General features: G+C 38.1%; 2 protein-coding genes across 3 annotated transcripts in view; one reads left to right on the forward strand and one right to left on the reverse strand.

The window, feature by feature from the left end:
• PACS1 (phosphofurin acidic cluster sorting protein 1) overlaps positions 1 to 21,203 on the forward strand; it is a 548,517-nt gene that overhangs the window by 240,814 nt on the left and 286,500 nt on the right. The gene's annotated exons all lie outside the window — the stretch shown is intronic.
• The window catches only part of WNK2 (WNK lysine deficient protein kinase 2), a 173,462-nt gene that overhangs the window by 66,630 nt on the left and 85,629 nt on the right, over positions 1 to 21,203 (reverse strand). Inside the window, 6 exon segments of the mRNA XM_075073367.1 lie at positions 228 to 416; positions 7,341 to 7,493; positions 10,211 to 10,407; positions 14,892 to 15,180; positions 17,782 to 18,001; positions 18,902 to 18,990. Of these exon segments, the coding sequence (XP_074929468.1) occupies positions 228 to 416; positions 7,341 to 7,493; positions 10,211 to 10,407; positions 14,892 to 15,180; positions 17,782 to 18,001; positions 18,902 to 18,990 (1,137 nt within the window).

The following is a 21,203-nucleotide window of genomic DNA, read 5'->3' on the forward strand; positions in this document are numbered from 1 at the left end:
GGTGGAATCTCCTTCCTTAGAGGTTTCTAAGGTCAGGCTTGACAAAGCCCTGGCTGGGATGATTTAGTTGGGGATTGGTCCTGCTTTGAGCAGGGTGTTGGACTAGATGACCTCCAACCCTGATAGTCTATGTTTCTATGACATTGATCATGGGCCAGAAAATGTTACCTGAATGGATGTGCCTTTAAAATGATTTAAAACACCACTGAATTCTCAGAACACTTTACCTGGGAGGGTGGGACATGAGGAAGTTGCTGCACAGTGGAAATCTGTAGTGGTGTTAGCTGTGCACTGGTAGCTGCCACCTGAGAAGTCTGGGTTTGATATTGGGGCAGCAGATGGGCAGCAGGCTGCAATGGACAAACTGGCTGGCTGGCTAGAACCTGCTGCAGAGGAGCTTGCTGTGGTATGGGTTGCTGATAGAGAATAAAAGAAATTGCATATTAAGAAAGAATCCAGTTCACTGGACACCAGTCTTGTTTTCTTCCCAATTAAAGCTGCATGCTCAAAACAGAACTCATATTGAGCAGCACTGGTAAAAAAGACTGACACTTCCAGTTCAAACACTGTACAAGAGCCTAGACTGAAGTCTTATTTAAATAAAACCTTCATTACCACAAAAGGCAGATTCGAGCTGTTTGGAGAGGCTATTTTTAATCAATCATGCAGGCTCTTTAAAGCTTGGCAAAGGACAAAAGAACCTCTATTTTCTAGCCAGCCCTGCAAAAATCTTCCAGCTATGGACCCCAAATATTGCTATATGTAGAGCAAACCAAGGCAATATTGTCATTCAAAAATTCACTCTGTAAAAGAGCCTAGACACTTAAATGTACTGCAAATTTATAATGCGTCTCTCTGGCCAATCAAGGAATATTTCATTCTTATTGCAATAAAGCTACAAAAACTAGGTTCTAAGAGTATTTCTCTCTATCCTGGCAGATCTGAGTGTAAGCAAAGGCTCGGGAACTGACAGCATAAAAAACTCATGTCTTAGGCTGACCATCCCATAACCCTCTAATATCTGAAAGTGAACTACAGAGCAAAGCAACCCTCTCCTCAACATTTATGATTTTTGTGATACATAAAAAGACACTTCTCAGAATTGAACAGTGATGTCAAAAGAGTATGTGACCAGAGCTGGCTCTCTCCCTGCTTCCAAATGAAGTGAATGGGATTCCAATTAATAAGTGAATATTCAGCATCCCTTCTTTGTTGGTCAGGAGGTGGGACAGCAAAAAGCTCACAAACTCAGGTAACATCACGATTCGCATTCTCTAGCAACCTTGCCAAGAGAGGAAAGTAAAGACCTGACTTCTTACATAAAAAGCAGCACTTTAAAAGACCCTTTGAGAATGTTTTAAATAATCATTGCAGGTCAAAACAAAGTTTTTTGTTTAATATTTATGTTTCGCGATCCTGTTTTAAACATGTAGGGAAGCTTTTATCAAGTGACAACTCATCTTTATGAATGATCTCAACTCTCGCCTGCAGGGACCACACTCTAGAGTTGAAAGGTTAGTTGTTGTGACAACAGTTTTAGAACTTTTCTTTGGATAGAGGAAAGACAATTACACCATCTTCCCATATGAAATGCCTCTTGCCCCACCTTTCTTGGCTGTAAGTTTATACTACAGCATATATAAAAAGTGACAGTTTCTAAATTATAACCTAATTTTGTAAACATTCACAGTATAAGACAAGAATTTAATAGCAAAATGTGACTAAACGTTGAGCCTCTTTCAGTTCAGCTGAACACTGCCCAGTTCCTTTCATTAAGTTTTACACGATTACCATTTTGTTCAATTGGAGAGCAGCTGGTGAGCAAACAGACTGGCACAAATCTAACATTACTGTACCCCTTCCAGTAGATAATTTTGGATCTCGCAAGAGATTCTATAGTGACAGCCCCAAAAACCAAGCTCTGGGTTCGCAGGCACAGGGGAGGCACTGCTATATTGGCCTGCCATACTACAGAAAATTTGATTAGAATGAGATAACTGTTCCATGGCTGACTTAATAAGCACGTTTTCACCTCTAAGCATCTGTCCTGCTTCACCGGTCTCAGTGAAAGCTCGATGTAATTTAAGAGGTAATATGCTTGATGTTAAAACCGTAAAGATAAAAATAATAGGGAAATATAAGCACTGCTTTTCATCTTTGCTGCTTCTGAGGAATGACAGCTCTACACTGTTTGATCTTGTGTGTTTTCAGTGACAGAATGCTTCAACAAGAACCCTTATTTCCTTTTTTAAAATATAAAAACACAAGAATGGGAATAAAATGGATTAAGGAATCAAGTGGGCTTGCCCATCTAGAAACAATTAAGACTGAAGCAGCTTGGTGGCTTCCAAACACAGTGAACAGGTGTGTGTTTGGTTACTTACATCTGGTAGCACAGGTTACCCAGTAAGTCTCAAAGTAACAAGTAGGGCTGTCAAGCGATAAAAAAAAATTAATCGCAATTAATCACACTGTTACACAATAACAGAATACCATTTATCTAAATATTTTTGGATGTTTTCTACATTTTCAAATATACTGATTAGGGCTGTCAATTAATCGCAGTTAACTCAGATGATTAACTCAAAAAAATTAATTGCGATTAATCGCACTGTTAAACAAATGAATACCAATAGAAAATTTTAAAATATTTTGGATGTTTTTCTATATTTTCAAATATATTGATTTCAATTACAACACAGAAAACAAAGTCGACAGTGCTCGCTTTATATTATTTTTTATTACAAATATTTGCACTGTAAAAATGATAAACAAAAGGAGTAGTATTTTTCAATTCACCTCATACAAGTATTGAGTGCAATCTTTATCATGGAAGTGCAGCTTACAAATGGTTTTTTTTTGTTACATAACTGCACTCAAAAACAAAACTAAGTAAAACTTTAGAGCCTACAAGTTAAGTCAGTCCTACTTCTCGTTCAGTCAATCGCTAAGAGAAACAAGTTTGTTTACATTTATGGGAGATAATGCTGCCGGCTTCTTATTTACAATGTCACCTGAAAGTGAGAACAGGCGTTCACATGGCACTGTTGTAGCTGGCTTTGCAAGATATTTACATGCCAGATGCACTAAAAGATTCACATGCCTCTTCATGCTTTGGCCATCGTTCCAAAGGATATGCTTCCATGTTGATGGCGCTCATTAAAAAGATAATGCAATAATTAAATTTGTGACTGAACTCTTGCGGGGTGGGGGTGGGGAGGGAATTGTATGTCTCCTGCTCTGTTTTACATGCATTCTACCATGTATTTCATGTTATAGCAGTCCCAGGTGATGACCCAGCACATGTGCATTTTAAGAACACTTTCACTGTAAATTTGACAAAATGCAAAGAAGATACCAATATGAAATTTCCAAAGATAGCTACAGCACTCGACCCAAGGTTTAAGAATCTGAAGTGCCTTCTTCAGGGATGAGGTGTGGAGCATGCTTTCAGAAGTCCTAAAAGTGCAACACTCTGATGCAGAAACTACGGAACCCGAACCACCAAAAGAGAAAGTCAACCTTCTGCTGGTGGCATCTGACTTGGATAATGGAAATGAACATGGGTCGCCCCACACTGCTTTGGATTGTTATGGAGCAGAACCCGTCATCAGCATGGACGCATGTTCCCTGGAATGGTGGTTGACGCATAAAGAGACATATGAAGCTTCAGTGCATCTGGAACGTAAATATCTTGCGACGCTGGCTACAACAGTGCCATGAGAATGCCTGTTCTCACTTTCAGGTGACATTGTAAACAAGAAGCAGGTAGCATTACCTCCTGCAAATGTAAACAAACTTGTTTGAGTGATTGGCTGAACCAAAAGTAGGACTGAGTGGACTTGCAGGCTCTAAAATTTTACATTGTTTTACTTTTGAATGCAGTTTTTTTGGTACATAATTCTACATTTGTAAGTTCAACTTCCATGATAAAGCGATTGCACTACAGTACTTGTATTAGCTGAATTGAAAAATACTATTTCTTTTGCTTTTTTACAGTGCAAATATTTATAATAAAAAAATCAATATAAATTGAGCACTATACATTTTGTATTCTGTTGTATTTGAAATCAATATATTTGAAAATGTGGAAAACATAAAATATACATAAATAAATGGTATTGATTACTGTTTAATCTCATGATTAATTTTTTAAAATCGCGCAATTAATCACAATTACTTTTTTTAATCGCTTGACAGCCCTAATATTGATTTCATGTATATTCATGTACCTGTAGCAGTTGCTCTGAAATAGACAAGATAAGTGATTTTCAATCTGGTCTAAATGACTTTGGCACACGTCCCATTGACTTCGATGAGACTTGCTCTCTCAAGTGACTTAGGGGCTTTTGAAAATTCCACTCAAATAGCTTTTAGCACTCTGACCCTAAACATGACAGGTATCTCATTTAGCGTGCAGCTTGCTGGCAATTTAGATCCTGATTCAGCAAAGAACATAAGCCCATGTAAAACAAATGCTTAATTGCTTTAATGATTTGCAGGCTTAAAGAGCAAGTCTTGGGTCTACTGTCATACAGTTGGAACCATTATTCATATAACTTATCTAATTCATATTATGAACTGTATAGAAGGCTATTGAACAGGACAAAGACACTTAAGTGTTCCTATAATTGGTAAATTGCAATTACATAATGCTAAACAGCCATTAAACTGAATCCTTCATCTGCCTGGTGAGAAGGTCTAGTATTTCTACAGTGAAAGGTACAAACCATCTACCTCATCTTCACATGGCACTGCTTAGCCGAGCTAGGTTTCTGAGTTTCAAAAATTGGTTTTTACAAGTGCAACTTTGACCTGGAATTGCATTCTTTGGTCTAAATCCAGGCCTGGAGCAGTTCATTTGAGTGAACAAATGCCCCTGCCATGGATTTTACCCTATACCTCTAGAGTACATGCTACAATAGTATGTTGCACCCTAAAATAATATGCAAAGTGAATTGCTGATGCACCTACAGACATGAAAAGAAGTAAATTGTGCGTTTGATTAATCAGAAAAACAAATATTGACGATGTTTTAGTCCCATGCTCCATCTGTGACACTAGTATTTCAAACACCAGCCATACCTCCATGAAAGGAGGAGAAGGCAAAGGAGCTAGGAAGTGAAAGAAGACCTGAATCCAGAAGAGTAAAAGCAGCATTTGGCACATGGAAAAATCTGCAAATTCTGATGTGTCAGCAGAAAGCCCATGAGGCCAATACAGTTTCCTGCAATTGGAGCTTGTCCCAATTCTATCCAAGAGGCAGTAACGTTTCTGGCTCAAGGAGAGAACATGAGACTATTTTGCCCATTAGAATAACGGGGATACGAGACAATAGTTCAAGACATCATAGGTTTTAAACAGGCAGATCAAATTATGCTGTTTCTATGAAAGTGCTTTTGGAAGAAAGAGAATACTTCACCCAATAACACAACTTCAGCTATTCCACTGAATATTACTAAGACTAAAGAGATTTTGAAATTCAGCTTGATAGCTCTAAGTTCAAGAGAAAAATAAGCATCCATCTATGCCAACTATGCTAGTGTTAGAAATATGGCATATTTTGACAGCCTAAATGGTGGGAGGGAGCTGGTGAGACAAAAAGACATCTGTTAGTAAGGCAGTACATTCCTCTGCCCTGTGCACAGAGAGCATAAACACTCCTCAGCCCATTTAAACCATAGCTTGTGTTCACAGAAGCTGAGTTTTTGGTAGAAACACAGAATCAGGACAGGTCTTTATGACATTTGTGTTGGCCTGAGATAAATTTTTTACTACCAGTTAGTATGGGATTCTTGTCCAAGAACTGAAGCATCTGAGACTCTCTCAACTTTCCAGCATACAATAGATGCTTTGTAAATACCTTTACTATGCATGAGATTTCAGAGAATTATCTGAGCATCCTAGACAGATATTGGAGGAATCAGCATTTTGGAGACTGTCTAGAGACAGCCAGATTCTTCCTTTAGAAGAGTGTTACCTGGTGGATCAAGAACACACAGTACTATGTTTTTAAAAAACTATACATTATTCCTAAATTCAAAGTTGGCCTCTAACCCTCAAGCTCCCTTGGAAAAAACGCTCTAAAAATCTTCCTGAAGATCTGAGCGCAGTTTAGAATAGACAAAAGTTTGTTTTCCTGATATTAATTTATTAGCGAGTCATGCACATCTCAAGTGCTAACAACAAAATGAAAACAAGAAAACAAAGTTGTTCACTTACTTAGCTTTTTTCAAAGTTATGCTTTGCTCAGACCTGCATCCCCCTGTAGGTACTATAGCAGGTATCAGAACATCTAGCAGGTTAATACGTGGTGATAGAGAAATTGTACAATAGGTTATGGCAGGGCCTCAAACTATGGGGCTAGGACTCTCTGACTGAGTCAAGCTATTTTTATTTATTTATTTGCTGTTTTGAAAATCAAATAATACAAATGGCTGTCTGGGCTTTCCCTTGGGTTTCCTGCTTGCCTACTTCACCTCCAGTCCAACTCTCCCACAGCGACTTAGGCCGCAGAGGCTGAGCAGAGTTTCCCCATCAGCGACCCTTCCAGATTATAGGTGCCTGCTGAGATGCTGACACAGATTGTCTTTCTTCCTCTGCCCAACAACCCTTCTGCTAGTGCTCAGCCAGCCTGGAGCTGCCTGGGAGGAGAGAACAGGAGAGATGGATAGCAACCACCAATTGCCTCAGGGCGTCCTGGTAAGGAGGTGAAGAGGACAAGGACTCTAAGCCCAGCACCTGGGAACAAGCTCTTCTACCTCAATGAACTATATTCACAAAAACGCAGTTATAACTGTATGGGTTTTCTACAGTATTTCATTTACGTGAATGTTGGTTGTCTCTAGCACATGTGAAAGTGGGGCTTGGGATCATTTGCTCTGAGTAACATGGGGTTGAAATGATGAAAAGGTTGAGAGCCACCAGCATCAAGGAAGAGTGATCAGCTTTTCTATTTAGCAAGCCAAACTACTGTGTGATTTAAGAGCAAATATTAAACTTGGATTCTCTCCATTACTCTGGATAAAGAGTTTATGTCCAAGTTCTGTCTACTAATGCATCCAATCACTAAATCACTGATAAGCCAGGGAAAGAAAGTGGAAACATTGGTGTGTAATATTCATAAATGTAACTTCTTTCTGAATATTATGACTTGTGTTCAAACGCAAGGTTTCAAACCTAACTAATGCATTTAAAGGGTGGTTTAACAGTACAGTACAGTAGTACTATTCAATAAGCAGACATGATCTCTCAGAAGTCCTCGAAGTGACCTCGGACAGTGGTTTTGCTTTACAAGAAAAGAAAGGGAAGAGATGGGGTCAGATAGTTTAGCTTCTCACCTGCTGGCTGGCTAAAACAGGCTTAGATTGCCCCATCTGTGATGAAGCAACTGTGACTGGCTGTATGACTGGGAATGTCATTGCTGGCTCTTGGTAATGTTGCGGTCGCTCAGAGAGAACAGCAGGTGGAGCCTGAGCCACTGTTAGTCCAGGCTGGAGGAGAGGAAAATAAAATTAGTTTAGAAGAAACATCAATAAAATGTCATCTACCACTGATTTTTAAGAACATGCTTGATACTAAATATTCAATGCAAAACAAGGAAAGAGAAATGAAAAACACAAGGAAAGGAAGGTAACATCTCCAGGAAGAGAGCTTTCCCAGGGGAGATAAAAACAAAAACTGTATTGCATTTCTCTTTATTGGACATGGACCATAAAAGCTCCAACCTCTGTCACTGGAAGTGCTCTCTCTCCCTCCCCCACCCTCTCTTATGCACACAAAATACATTAAAAAACAACAATTAGCTGGGTAAACTCCAGTTGGTAACTTAAAAACAAACAACTTCTATCGCCAGGAGATTGACTTAAATTGGAGGCCAGGAGACTGATACAGGATTTAAAAAAACAACAACCCAGCAACAGAGAATGGAAGTAAAATAATGTAAAGTTCTTAATAAGCAAAGTCTCAAACTCCTGTTCAAGAAAAAGGATAGGTACGTAGATTAAAGAAATAGACTTAAAACCCTATTTACATATAAGGAACACCAATTACTCCTCTTACTGAATGATGCTATACTACCGCAGTAATATATTTAGTAATTTCCTACTTAAATATGTCAAAGTATTTATGGCTTAAACATCAACTGCTCTTTTTAAGCTCGTAACAGTTTATACCTATGTTAGATGAAAATGCTGTAAAAAATTAAGTTGACATGAAATATGGAGGAAAAAAATATTGCTTATGAAAAAATATAGAACCAAGTGAAATATTTTCTGCTGTTTTACCCTTCACAGCCCCCAATTAAAAAACAAAACAAAACAAAAACAGATCACATTTAAGTCCAGTTACTGAGACTGTACCAATGAAACCAATAAAAAGAGTGTGTCTGCTCTAAGGCACTATACTGCACTGCTCAATTTTATGTCTTCTGCAGAAGAGAAATTACTATACTCAATCACAATTGTTATTTCTTCATGTGAAAAATACAGGAGAAAGGATGCAACCAACACCACTACATTCAAAGGGCAGATGGTTTCAGCAACTGAGGGAGTGTGTTACAGAGACCCAAGTTAAACAGGATGGTGATTCAAGCGATTCACAGGATCATTCAAACTAAATACACTTTACATTCTATCACAGGCATTTTGGAAAACAAGGGGGAAACAGGGTAAGTGTGGCATTTCTGAAGCATCTGGGGAAATTTTGGATCAAACAGGAGAACTTGTCATTCTTGGATTTGGTTTTTCGTTCTTCTAAACGACTAGGGATGAAACAAGGGATTCAACCTACCACATCACTAGTGGTCTTTTTACTAGCTAGGCTGTTCCTACTGCTCTGCACAGATGGGGTCACTGGACTGGTCTTCTGCGTTAGTGATGCTTTGCCAGTGCAAACTTTATAGAAGGGCGGAGGTAGTCCAGGCATGCTGGCTTCCTCATAACTGAAGGACTGAGAATGCAGGACTGTTTCTGTGACTCTTGCAGTTCTCACAGGAGTAGAACTGGTCTTTTGGCTAATTATGTGCTGCAGAGATTCATGTAATAAAGGCAGGTCTGAACTTCTGCCGCAAGGCCTGCTCACTTGAGGAAGAGGTAGGGATACCGAGGTTTTCTTTAGTTTGTTACAGAGGCAGCGAGGAGTATCTGTGGCACATGTAAGGGGCCCTGACTTTTTTGGATCTTCTCCAGACTGAAGCAGATGGGCAAAGCATGCCTGACAACTGTGTTTAATGATTATTATATCAGTGGTACTTGCAGAGATCTCTAATGCCACTAACTGTGGTTTACCTGCTTCCTCTTCTCTATTAGGTGATATTTTTATGCTTTCTTCTATTAGTTCTGTTGGAAGAGAGGATGTAACATGTGGAGTCAAAGCCACTACTGAATCGCTATGGCGGCGATAATTGCTGTGAGTGCTGTGAATCATGGGTAACAAGTATTGGCTAACATAGGCCCAGTGTGCCACTGGAATTTCTGAAGGATACACTAGGGCCTACACTGATTCTTTCACTGGAGAGATCGGAAGGTTTATGTTCGATTGCACACAATTCTTCTTGCAGTGACAAGTCCATTAATTCTTGCTGGCCAAGGTCATTGTAACATGAACACAAGAATAAGTGTGAATATCTGTCTGGGTTACCAGTGTTGGGTTTTGGAGCCTCAATAACAGAAGTGCTTCTTCGCCTCTGTGCAACATTAAATCTAAGCAAAGAGCTAGAAAGGCATTCAATAGACGCTTGACCTTTAGCACAACAGGAAGAAACATCGGACTCAAGAGGCTCTTGAACAAATGAAGGAACAATACGTGGCTATATTAATAACAAACGAAAAACAAAAACAAAAAATAATTCTCAAATGAATATGCTCATGAGGTTAAGTCTAATCACGGCAAAGCTATTAAAAACAACTCAGTGAAATGAAAAAGATGAATGCTCACTTTATGGTGTTTAAATTAAAGTACTGTAGCAAGCAATAAAACATTTCTTTGAGCACAGGAAGTACAATTATAAATGTCCTATTTTTTGATAGCAAAACACATTTTTGGGGGAAAGTATGAATACACGTATTAAATAAATCAGTATTGGTACAAATTGGGCAGAGAAGAAAAAGGGTGAGCTGTGGGATCTACGCTCACTGAAGGCAGAATATAAGGTGAGTCATTAAACATGGTCTAGTATATTCAACATTGTTGGAAAAAAAATGAGACTTACTACAGAAGGCTGCTGGTAGTGCCCCAGCTGCTGAAGGCTTTGGGGCAAAGCCTGGCTCTCAGTTAGAGGTGGACTGTAAACCCGTTGAATAGCAGGAGGTATTGAATCAGGCAGAGATGAGTAGATGACACTTTGCTGGCTGCTCTGGGAGTCTGAATAAACTGTGGACCCCTGACCGCTGTCAAATGTGCTGTCAGCTGAAAAAACAATCTTTTTTATTAAGAGCTTAACAAATCAAACAAAATGTTCAAGTAGTGACTGAAAGGGGAGGCCTATGTGGGGTTTATGCAATTGGCATTTTGATTACCCTAGCTATTTCTACCATATACATAAGTTATATAATACAAATGCTATTTTCTGTGAATGGTTCATCATTCCTCCCTGAAGCCAGAAATGAAGAGAGTCTCTTAGTCTCCTATAGATTTTGTGCAGAGCTAGGCACATTGATATTCCCTTTAGAGGTCACAACATTGATATTAAGAATTGCAGACTTTCTATGGATTTTATAGCATGAAAGAAGAGTGAGCTGACTGTGACTTCAGTGGGAGATGAGGGATCTCAGCTGCCTGCAGGATGAATTCCTTTGGAGATATAGTGGTTTAATGATTATTTTAATTCCCTTTTGTTCAGTAGTGTTGCAAATTTCAAATAAGTTATGAAACATTCCATTATTTTCTATGTGTTAGCCAATATAAAATTTATAATCAGCTTCACTATGTAGTTCCACCTTAGTTGAGGAATACTAATAAAGCAAGAAAAAAAATACGGGAAAACGTACAATGGAGAAACTAGGAAAACAAATCATGGCTTTTTGACAGCTGTATATTAATTGGTGCATGACAGTGAGTAAAATGCTAGGCATACCTAAAAAACTGCTCTAAATCACTAACTTGGTTTTGACCTGCCTTGCAATTTTAGACATTGCTTGCCATTGAAGCACAGTAAAGCTACACAAAAACAGATCCACTGAAATGACAATTGAATTCTAAGCAATTTTAATACATCTTTACTCTTTCCTGGTTTTGTTATTATGAACAGAAAGCCTTAACATACCTGGACTTAACACCATAATAACTGGATGAAATAAAACTGTTTTATATAAGCAGTCATCTTGATCCAAGTTTTTAATGATTAGGAGCACAATTCACCGCTTTGTCAGTGCTCATAATACAGAGAGTTAGGCTGATTAATCTGAAAAACTGCACAACTCTGGGAACTGGGCAAGAGCGACATCTTTGTCAAACAGCAATAAGGCTTATAATGGCATTGTTAAATATTAAAGGCTTGAAAAAAAAGGCCTTTTCAAGTTTACTGAAGCCAGTAAAATATATCTGCACTGTTAACTAGCTTCTTTTTCTCTAGCTGCTGTTTTTACCCTTGAAATAACCAAAGCAGCAGTAGTCGTGAAGTTAAAATACCCTGTCACAACAGGGAGGAGTTAACAAACTGGACTAAAAGTGGATTGTAGCAGACTTGAACCATAATTGTTAAAAGGATTTTAAATTAAAGGAGTATGATTTTACCATATCTTTATCTAAAACCCTTCATCTTCCCCATCCCCCCACAGGGCTTGCTCTACAGAGCTTTGAATAAAATGGGACCCAGATGTGAGCCCCACTCAGTTTTCAGAAACTAACCTTCCGATTATGTTTTGAAAAAAAACTAAACTTCACCTCTAATTTTCTGAACTGCCAGTTTAAAAATCAGATGCTGCCTATTATAACAATGTAGGTGTTTTTACAGAAAACAGAGTTTTATCTTATTACAAATAATTATTCAAGACCACAAAGGAAGACAGAATGTAAGTGAACAGAGCTACAGCAGAAGCTGAGAGTCAAACCTAGATTTTCTTGGCACACCATGTTGCATGTAGATATTAAATTATTAATATCATCTCTGCATCCTCTCTCTCAATATCACATGGAAGAGATAGGAAAGTAATTTATAGAGCTTTTAGACTCAATAGCACTAAAGCAGCATCCAAAGACATGGGATATGGAATTACCAAAGTAAAGCAAGAAATAAATTAAAAGTAGGAACCAGGAGGCAAATTGGGTATTTAATACATGTATTTACACCCAGTAACGTGCCAGCTCAACAGTCACAGAAAGGCACAATTAATCTCTGTTAGCTATTATTTTTAACTAACTTGGTGTCTTTTGTAAAAGGTTCCTCAAAGGAGTCAGCTTATATGAGGTAAGTATGTAGTCAGAAAAAAAATATAAGATCAGACCAAATCATCATCATCTAAAAGTTTTGTTTATTGTACTTGTCATTCTGTAAAGTTTTGAAAATATTGTAACAGTAAGACAATTTTATACCTTCTGAAAGTTTGCTGTTTTGTGATGAGCTTGTTGAATTATTATGTTCAGTACTCAAAAGCTAACTCAAGCACAAACGTGTGAACTATAAAATGGGTAAGGATTTTGTATATTTATTTATAAAATACCCAAATTAAGGAATAAGCGGTCTCTGTGCTTCAAATAATATCTATTTAAATCAAATAATGTCTATAATAAAATTCCAAAGCAACAAAAAGATAGCATTGGCTTAACAGTTTAGTAGGAGAATCTGTACATCAGTTTGTCTAAGGGTTTACCTTGGGATATACCTGGTCTAAACCAAGGGATAATGCACCATACGAGGATGTGATTTTTCAAGCACATTAATGTCTCATGCATTAATTGGTCTGTATAAACCCTGCTGGTGTACACTAAAGATTTTGAATAATACTACATTAAAGTATGGAACCATTAGCACGCACCAGCAGGGTCTACATGGACCAATTAATGCACAATTCATTAGTGTACTTTAGAAATCACGCCCCCACACACATAGCACATTGCTGTTCGGCATAGAGAAGGCCTTAGTAAAACAGGCTAGAACAGGGTTGCCCCAAACTTTTTCTGAGCTTCCAGTCTAAAATATTTTGCAATATCAACCTGAAGACCACTAATACTTAAAAGTACACCAATAAAATTGTAAATACACTCACAATTCAGTGTGATAGGGGAGCCTGTCTTGCTGAAAAAATTGTTCTGAAGGTTGATCTGGGGTGGGGAAAGGGGGACATGGTCTTAAATTATTTTTGATCACCACGAGACTGCAATTTCCCCCCTAAATCACTGAAAAGAAACCTGAGGCTCAGAAATAGGAAAATTAAAATGGGATGAAGAACTCTCAAGGCTCTGCAACTAAAGCTGGGTACCTCCTCATTCAGAAACACCCCCAAACCAGCTGAGTTTCTACTAGAGAAAATCAGTTGCATGGACTTGTGACATGTCTCACAATTTTGTCTTGCAATGGACCAGTGAATGCTGTTGAGCCAACAGCATCTTGGTTGAAAGGGTTACTGGTCCACCTTTCGCCCCTATAACCAGGGTCAGCACGTAAAACAGTAATACAGCTGGATCTGAAGTTTCTTCAGATGCTGACATTATGAACTCCTGAAAATTCCCAACTGGCTCCTCAGATTCTAAAATCTAAGACAAAGAGAAGATAGCATCTCCTTTCCATCCAGAAGACTATTTGCCAAGTTTTCTGATGAATGCTTCCACACTGATCTGCATGGACAGGACATTCATACTCCACCCTTTGGGAAGAGTTCAGCTTGTCTTAGTGCCCAAATGTCAGCAAGGGGAGGCTCAGTGTGCCTCCCACAACAACTTATTCGAAGTCAGCAAGGGAAATCCTGCACTTCTGCTCTTCATTAGAAAGCCACTTTCATACTGAGTTTAAAGAAGGCTGCAGGTGAAGGAAACCTACATCATCACAGAGCAATGCAAGAAGTCAAGAATTCTTTGGATGGCATTTAAATGAACTTCACAACGTAACGGCATCATGAAGAACCTGGCATAGGTCTTCAGGCATTTTCTTAGTAGCAAGAACTTGCCTGGGTTTGAAACAGCTGGGCCATGAGGTTTTAGATGTAATGTTCAGGATCCATGTGACCAAGCCACTACCTTAAGCTGTCATTTCCTTGGCACCTTCCATGACAACTGCAATACACTACTCCCACTAAATGTGGAAATCTTTGACTGCTTCCTGAAGTGTCCAGTATCAGCTCTCTTCTGTTGTACATCTAGGCACAGCTTTACAAAAGAACAGGCCTTCAGCAGAGCCATCAGACACATCACACACAAATTGCTAGAAACCACCACACCTTTGTTTTCAGAACAGTTGCTCTTGGACAAACTCATCTGTGTCACTGATTTTGTTGGGATTTATAAAAATTAAAAAGCAAAACAAAAACACACTCAACCCAGCCCCCTCTCGAAAATAACATTAATTCCTTCTTGCGAATCAATATGGAAAGTTTTATTTGTAATATTGGATTTTTAAAAAATGTATTTTAATGCAAAGTACTTTAATTAAAAGTACTTTCAATTTTCGTGCTATTTTATTCACCAATTTATCATACCTTAATCTTTCATATGTTTACTCACCCTGTATCTGTAACGTTAGTCAATGACTGATAGATAATGTAGATTCTGTAGAAGTTTTCTCTCCTGAATTCAGAATACCTCTAGTATTTAGAATTTAGACTTTCCTCTAGTGAGCAAAACTGTATGCAACGCTCTGAATGTATAGCTCAGAGCGCTGACAGTTGTGGATTTCATCCATTTTATGCCAGGAGAATCATAACTGCTCACACAAGATGCAATGCAAACGTAGGACTTACATGCAACAGATGTAACGCTGGTGGGGAGGTTATGCTGAAATAGATGCTGGTCAGCTTCTGGCTCCTCGAGCTCTGACAGAGTTTGTTGACCAGTGTGTGAAAGGTATGTTACTTGAACCTGTTGTGCTTGCGGCACCTTCAATTTCTCCAAACATTCAGAAACTTGATGGTCTTCTGATTGTATCATAGGCCAAATTCTCTCTCTTCTCCACTGTATTAATGCTACTCTATCTCGTATTGACTTTGCAACTATCTTGACATCACTTTCATGAAAAAATCCAGAGTCAACCTGCAGGGAAGGCATATAAACTTATCAAGTGCATGTACATGTGCATTTTAATTGGCATCTTTTCATGGCAAAAAAAGGAAGGGTTTGAAATAACATGAACCATGCAGCTATTCCTCCCAGAATCAGGAATTCAACACAGTTTTGAGTTAAATGTCTGGCACTGAAGTATTTAAAAATAATAATTGCTTGCCCTGTACTTCTAGGAAAGACCTACGACCATTGCAAGAACGTTCTAAGCACTCTTCTCAGGTGCAGGGGCGCTTACCCTCAGAAAGGCACCCTGGATATATTCCTTTTCCCTCCCACCCAACCACAAGACCGTTGGCAGTTTACTTTTTTGCTGCTTGTTTGAAAAAAGGCACAACATAGCATGGAAGATAGCTGAAGACAGGTGCCGTGTAAGGCTAGGCACTTGCAGACATTCTGATGGACTCCCAGCCCATAAATTGATGTCCCTGGACTAGGGATGTAGAAAGTGCTTCTTGTAAAAACCTTATGGTGAAAGTAGGAGCTTCTGGGGAGCTAGTTAACAACGTGCTCAGGTGATGAGTCACATAAGCTCACAGAGCCTTCTATGGCAAAAAGTAAAGTCAATTCTTCTATTCAAGTCCAGACGGGAAGGGAACTGAAAATCTGTCATGTTAACAAGTTCTAAAATTATATTCATTCCTACTTCACACTTTCATCTAAAGAATGCTAAACTTATAATAATGGCACGATTTTTTTCAATACCACCATTTGTGAAATTTAACCACAGGTTGTCAGCCCACTTATGAATGTGCCTTATTTCAGATCTTTCCTTCTTTGCCTACACAGATACTTTAAATGGGTTTGTTACTCAATTTCATGAGTTTTGAAACCTCTTAACTATCATCAAATTTCATATGCCCAACACTATCTTCTCCACAAGCATCTACAGCAACACACATTGGCAAAGCATAGAGTTTCCGCATTTGCCAATAATTTAGAATGGTCAAAAAAGCCATTTCCTTCAGGAATACATGTTCCTTTTTTAAAAGTGGCTAAGGAGTAGATACTGTTTATATAAATCTGTTAATTGTTTTGAATAAATCATACTTTTTATAGCATCTGGAGGAGGTAAAGATATTATAGCAATTTGGATGCGATCCTTTTGGGGTAATTCTGCCTAAACAAAACAAAACCAAACCACCTTCCCTCTTAAAAGAAATTTAGCATAGATAGTACAAGTAAGTTGCAGAAGTTTAAATGTCAACAATTTTCATAAATGTTTAAATATGATTACAAAAACATGGTAACTATCACACAGTAAACGTTAATAAGGTGAGTTGTGTCACAATATATTGCATGAAACATTATATATCAATTTCATGTCAGAGTTAGGAAGATAGAGCAGGCTAACTTTTTTCCTTCAATGTATTTTGGAATGCTAAATTATGGATAGATGTGAAAGTTAAGCAAAAATTACACTCTGAAAATGGTCGCCTTCTCGGCAGAACAGAAGTAATGGTGATACTGTCACTAAATAAAATCCCACAGGGAAAAATGAAAGTAACTCAGAGTTCAGATGAAGAGTTCTTTGCTCATTCTGTTTTCATGAAGCATTACATAAACGCGTTTTATCATCTGCTCCTCTGAACCTGTTACAAAATGAGATAAATAACTCATACTTTTAATTATTTCCATGTTTTCGTGCAAGAAAAAAGTTGCTTTAGTTTTAAGATGCTGTTACTATTAGGATACATATTTATTATTAAGATTGTGTCTGTTGGCCAACGTATAGTATAAAGTTGCATAGGGGAAAACGGTCACTTAATACTTTCGAACTGTGTGTCTAATTAACTGGTCTAACTTCAGATCACATTTGTTAGCAATTTTCTTGGTCTTGTCAATCTTATCTAAAAGTAAACTTTTGATGGGGAAAAAATTAATTGGCATTAAAGTATGGCCCAGAATAATATTTCTCTTTCAGAATAACATAGTGATATTAGAAGATAAAAATTTTCTAAAACAAAGACCAGAAAACATCTTACAAAGGAAGATATAAAAATTAAGGTAGATATATATTCTCCACTATTAAAAAAACTTCCTCTTCCATCACTCTTTATACTACACTTTGATTTCAGCTACCTGCTTAATTTTATCAGCACAATGGCTCTTTATAAACCTTTTTTCTTATATAAATTCTTCCTAATTTTTCAAAGTGAGAATTTTTTGAAAAGATGGAAAAAGTGTTTGTGAAAAGCATAATGGAAAATGTTTTTCAATTTTTGTTTGCAATTTTGAACTCTTCAAAACAACTCCACTTGTAGTCTAAAATTATCCTTGATTTAAGCAAGTCTCCAATCATCTCTGAAGACATAAAACAGATAGAGCTGGGTTACATAGTTTTCTTTTGTCTGTCCTTGGGATTAAACAACATGTTTTGCCAGATTATTAGTTTTTCCTCTTTTACTACTCGTGTTTTCTTCCAGCATTCATTCTAAAACTAATGTCATCCTATTTAAACTAGATAGCCTGACCCTTCTAAGTGGAATTTACTTTACCAGATTTGTTCCTGCTGTCGTTTGAGATTTATGTATTACTTATATACATATTTTTGTCAGGAGAAGTTTATTTTACCATTTCTTGTGCAACATCATCAGAAGTTTCCTTCTCCAGATCAAAAGTAAACTCAATGGCTCCATTATCTTTGGGTTTTCCTTTCAGTTTCTTAGGATCTTCTACCCAGAGTCTTAAGGCAATAGAGGATTTCCTACCATGGTCTTCTTCTGCAAGTTCCACTCTTACCCCAGTATCTTCAGCAAAAAAGGCATGGCTTAATAAGTCTTTAATTTCATATCTGGAACAGAAGATGTCCAAAAATAATATCAAATGCTGCATAATTTAAACACTTGCAATTAAGTATTTATTAACATAAATAGAAAGGCCCTCTAAAGGCAAGGCTAACAACCATAGCATGCTTTGCATTCAGCCATAAGAAATTTGTATTCTTAGTAGATATAAGTAGTATGTCTAGTATTTTTAGGAATCCTTGGGAATTAGACATTTGATATTTGGCAGACCTTCAGCATTATTCATTTATGCACCAAGTGCTCCATAGTGCAGAGGGAAACAGAAATGCAGTCCCATCCCAAGACTGCTTACAAATCTGAGATTCAATACGACACAGGTGAGAGGAGGCCCCTCATCAAGGAGACAGCTCTGGTCTACAGGATTCAGATTATACGGCCAGAAGGGACAACTGTGATCACCTAGTCTGACCTGCAACTGGACTCTGAAGCTAGACAAATTCAAATAAGGCATGGTTGGTTTTTTTTTAAACAGAGAGTCTAAATAATCTCTGGAACAATTTATCAAGGTGTGGGGTGGATTCACCATCACATGAAGCATTTAAAGCAACACTGGATGTCTTTTTTTAGAAAGACATCCTCTAGTTTCACCACAAATTATTGCGCTCATTGCAGGAATTGCTGGATGAAATTTTATGCAATGTGTTAGGCTGGAGGTCAGACAAGATCAGAATGGTCATTTTTGACCTTAGTCTATAAAGGGGAGGGAAGGCTGGGTTTATTTTATTATCTTGATCTTTAGTGGTGGTGGTGGTGGAAGTCGTCCTTTACGCTTCATATGAAGTACAGCATTGTGTATTTTCTTCTATATAATGAACACCCAGAGAAGCTTTAATAAATCTAAACATAAAAATAATTTTTCATATAAAACTTGGCCATTTGAAACAAACCTTTCTTCTTTATTTTTGCAAATACACTCTCCAATTATCTCCTTAATTTCAGGATCAGTAACTTTCTCAAAACTTGCTGGCTTGACACCCTAAAAAGGGTGAAAAAGTAATTAGCTCAATAGAAAATCGCAGTAAGTCAATAGGAATGTTAATTGTGTAAAAATTGTACTAAAATCCAAGATAACCACTTGATTAGGTTTTAAGTATTAATTTGGAATGGAAATAAGAAATTCAACAACTTCCAAAACTAAGTATCATTGTGCTTTGGAACAAGCTGATTAGTTTGTGTGTGTCACTCTGCAATTCATCATGCAAATCTCCCTTGTCTTTATTACCAACACTTGGCAGCCTTGCTTTTTTACCCTGAATGGACTCTACAGCCAACATTTAAAGAATGACACTGTTTCAATTCTCAGTTTTTTTCCATGAGATGATTTGGTTTTAATGCAAGTTTTTAAAAGTGGGTTTTCATTAATTCTTTAAACACTAAATGGATACAAAATAGTCAATTTTTTCAGGTGGCCATTTGCAAGATGAGTCACAAAATGTGTTCTCTCAGATAGGTACAATATTGCAGCAGCAAACATGAAACATCAACACAATATTCTGAAAGCTATTCTCCCTGTAATCTTTCAGATTGCGGAGGGGGGTGGAGGGTTAGCTGGAAAAAAAAATAGAAAAGGAAGGGCAGCAGAATGAGAATCTGCTCAAACAGCTCCAAATTGTTCACACATTTCCCAGCTGTTGAGGAAACCCAGTGCTCTGTAGAAAGTCAGTGGAGATATTCGGGAGAAAGTGTGTAATCTCTACTGTAACCTGATGCAGGACAAACTTCATTAGCTTCAAACATTTTACATTCCTTCCAGGAATGCCTCTCTCTCTGATGAATATAGAATATCTGAGCAGAAACAACTGCCTTCATGAAAAAACATCTGTGGACAAGTTAGGAGAAAAAGTACTAATGTACTCCCTGCCTCTAAGAGGGCAGTAAAAGCTGAGATGCAGGCTGCTACACACAAAGAGCTCTAAAAACTGGAGGGAGATAATAGAGAGGTTTAACAGTAAGAGTTGTGGCAGGAAGAGAGCATGGTGAAAAAAATACCAGGGCAGTCATCAAAGATAACCTCCACCTGCTTGCTGATAACACAGGTACCTGTCTCTAATCAAGCAACACTCTTTACGGGATGCACATTTCATAAGACTTTTATACCTTCCTGCATATAGAGATTCTGCTTGTATGAGAAAATTCTAAGTCGCAAGCTATAGTGCTTTATATGCTCTCGTGTCTTTCCTTGCTGTCCCAAGTGGGAACAAGATAATTAGAAGAAAAACTGGACACGTGATATGTAACACAGAGCAATGTATTTCCAGTACGTGCGTAGACAGGCATTTCTGATATAGAGAAGAGAGTACAGTAAGGTAAGAAAAATTATGTTTTAATTCTTGTTTATGAGACTCGTTTCTAATGATCCAGTGAAAAACAGCCCATCCCTCTAATGTCCTTGTCAAATCAATAAAAAATAATAATAATAATTGGAGATATACCAATCTCCTAGAACTGGAAGGGACCTTGAAAGGTCATCGAGTCCAGCCCCCTACCTTCACTAGCAGGACAAATTTTTGCCCCAGATCCCTAAGTGGCCCCCCTCAAGGATTGAACTCACAACCCTAGGTTTAGTAGGTCAGTGCTCAAACCACTGAGCTATCCCTCCCCCAAGCAGAACATACTAACAGGCCCTCTGGATTTATGACACTGCTCACTTGTCCCCTTGCAGCACAATTAAAAGCTTTCCTATAATCACTATTTCAATTGCAAGATGTGAGAAGTCTGGTAGCAGAACAGTTATAAGAAGCCTACAGTTCTAGACAAGAAGTTCTATTTACCCCTTCCACTTAGACTCAGTGTATACAAAAAAGCCTGCCAATGAAATATATACATATGTGGTAATAGGTAACCGTTATGCTCTTCTTGATACAGGAGAGAAGGAATCACCCCCTACAGTAAAGGAGGAGAAGCCTTGTACCCCTAAGGCTGGGGGGTCTGCTGCCACCATTGAAAATAGGAAACGTAAGGTAGTGGTGGTCGGACACTCTCTGCTGAGGGGGACGGAGGCGCCCATCTGTTGCCCTGACATTTCATCTCGGGAGGTATGCTGCCTACATGGGGCCCGTATCCGAAATGTTACAGAAGCATTGTCGAGGATTATCCGGCCTTCTGACTACTACCCCATGCTACTCATCCATGTGGGCACAAATGATACTGCGAGGTATGACGCTGAGCAGATCAAGAGTGACTACAGGG

This window comes from Chelonoidis abingdonii, chromosome 17, assembly GCF_003597395.2.
Source record: "Chelonoidis abingdonii isolate Lonesome George chromosome 17, CheloAbing_2.0, whole genome shotgun sequence".
Classification (NCBI taxonomy): Eukaryota; Metazoa; Chordata; order Testudines; family Testudinidae; genus Chelonoidis; species Chelonoidis abingdonii.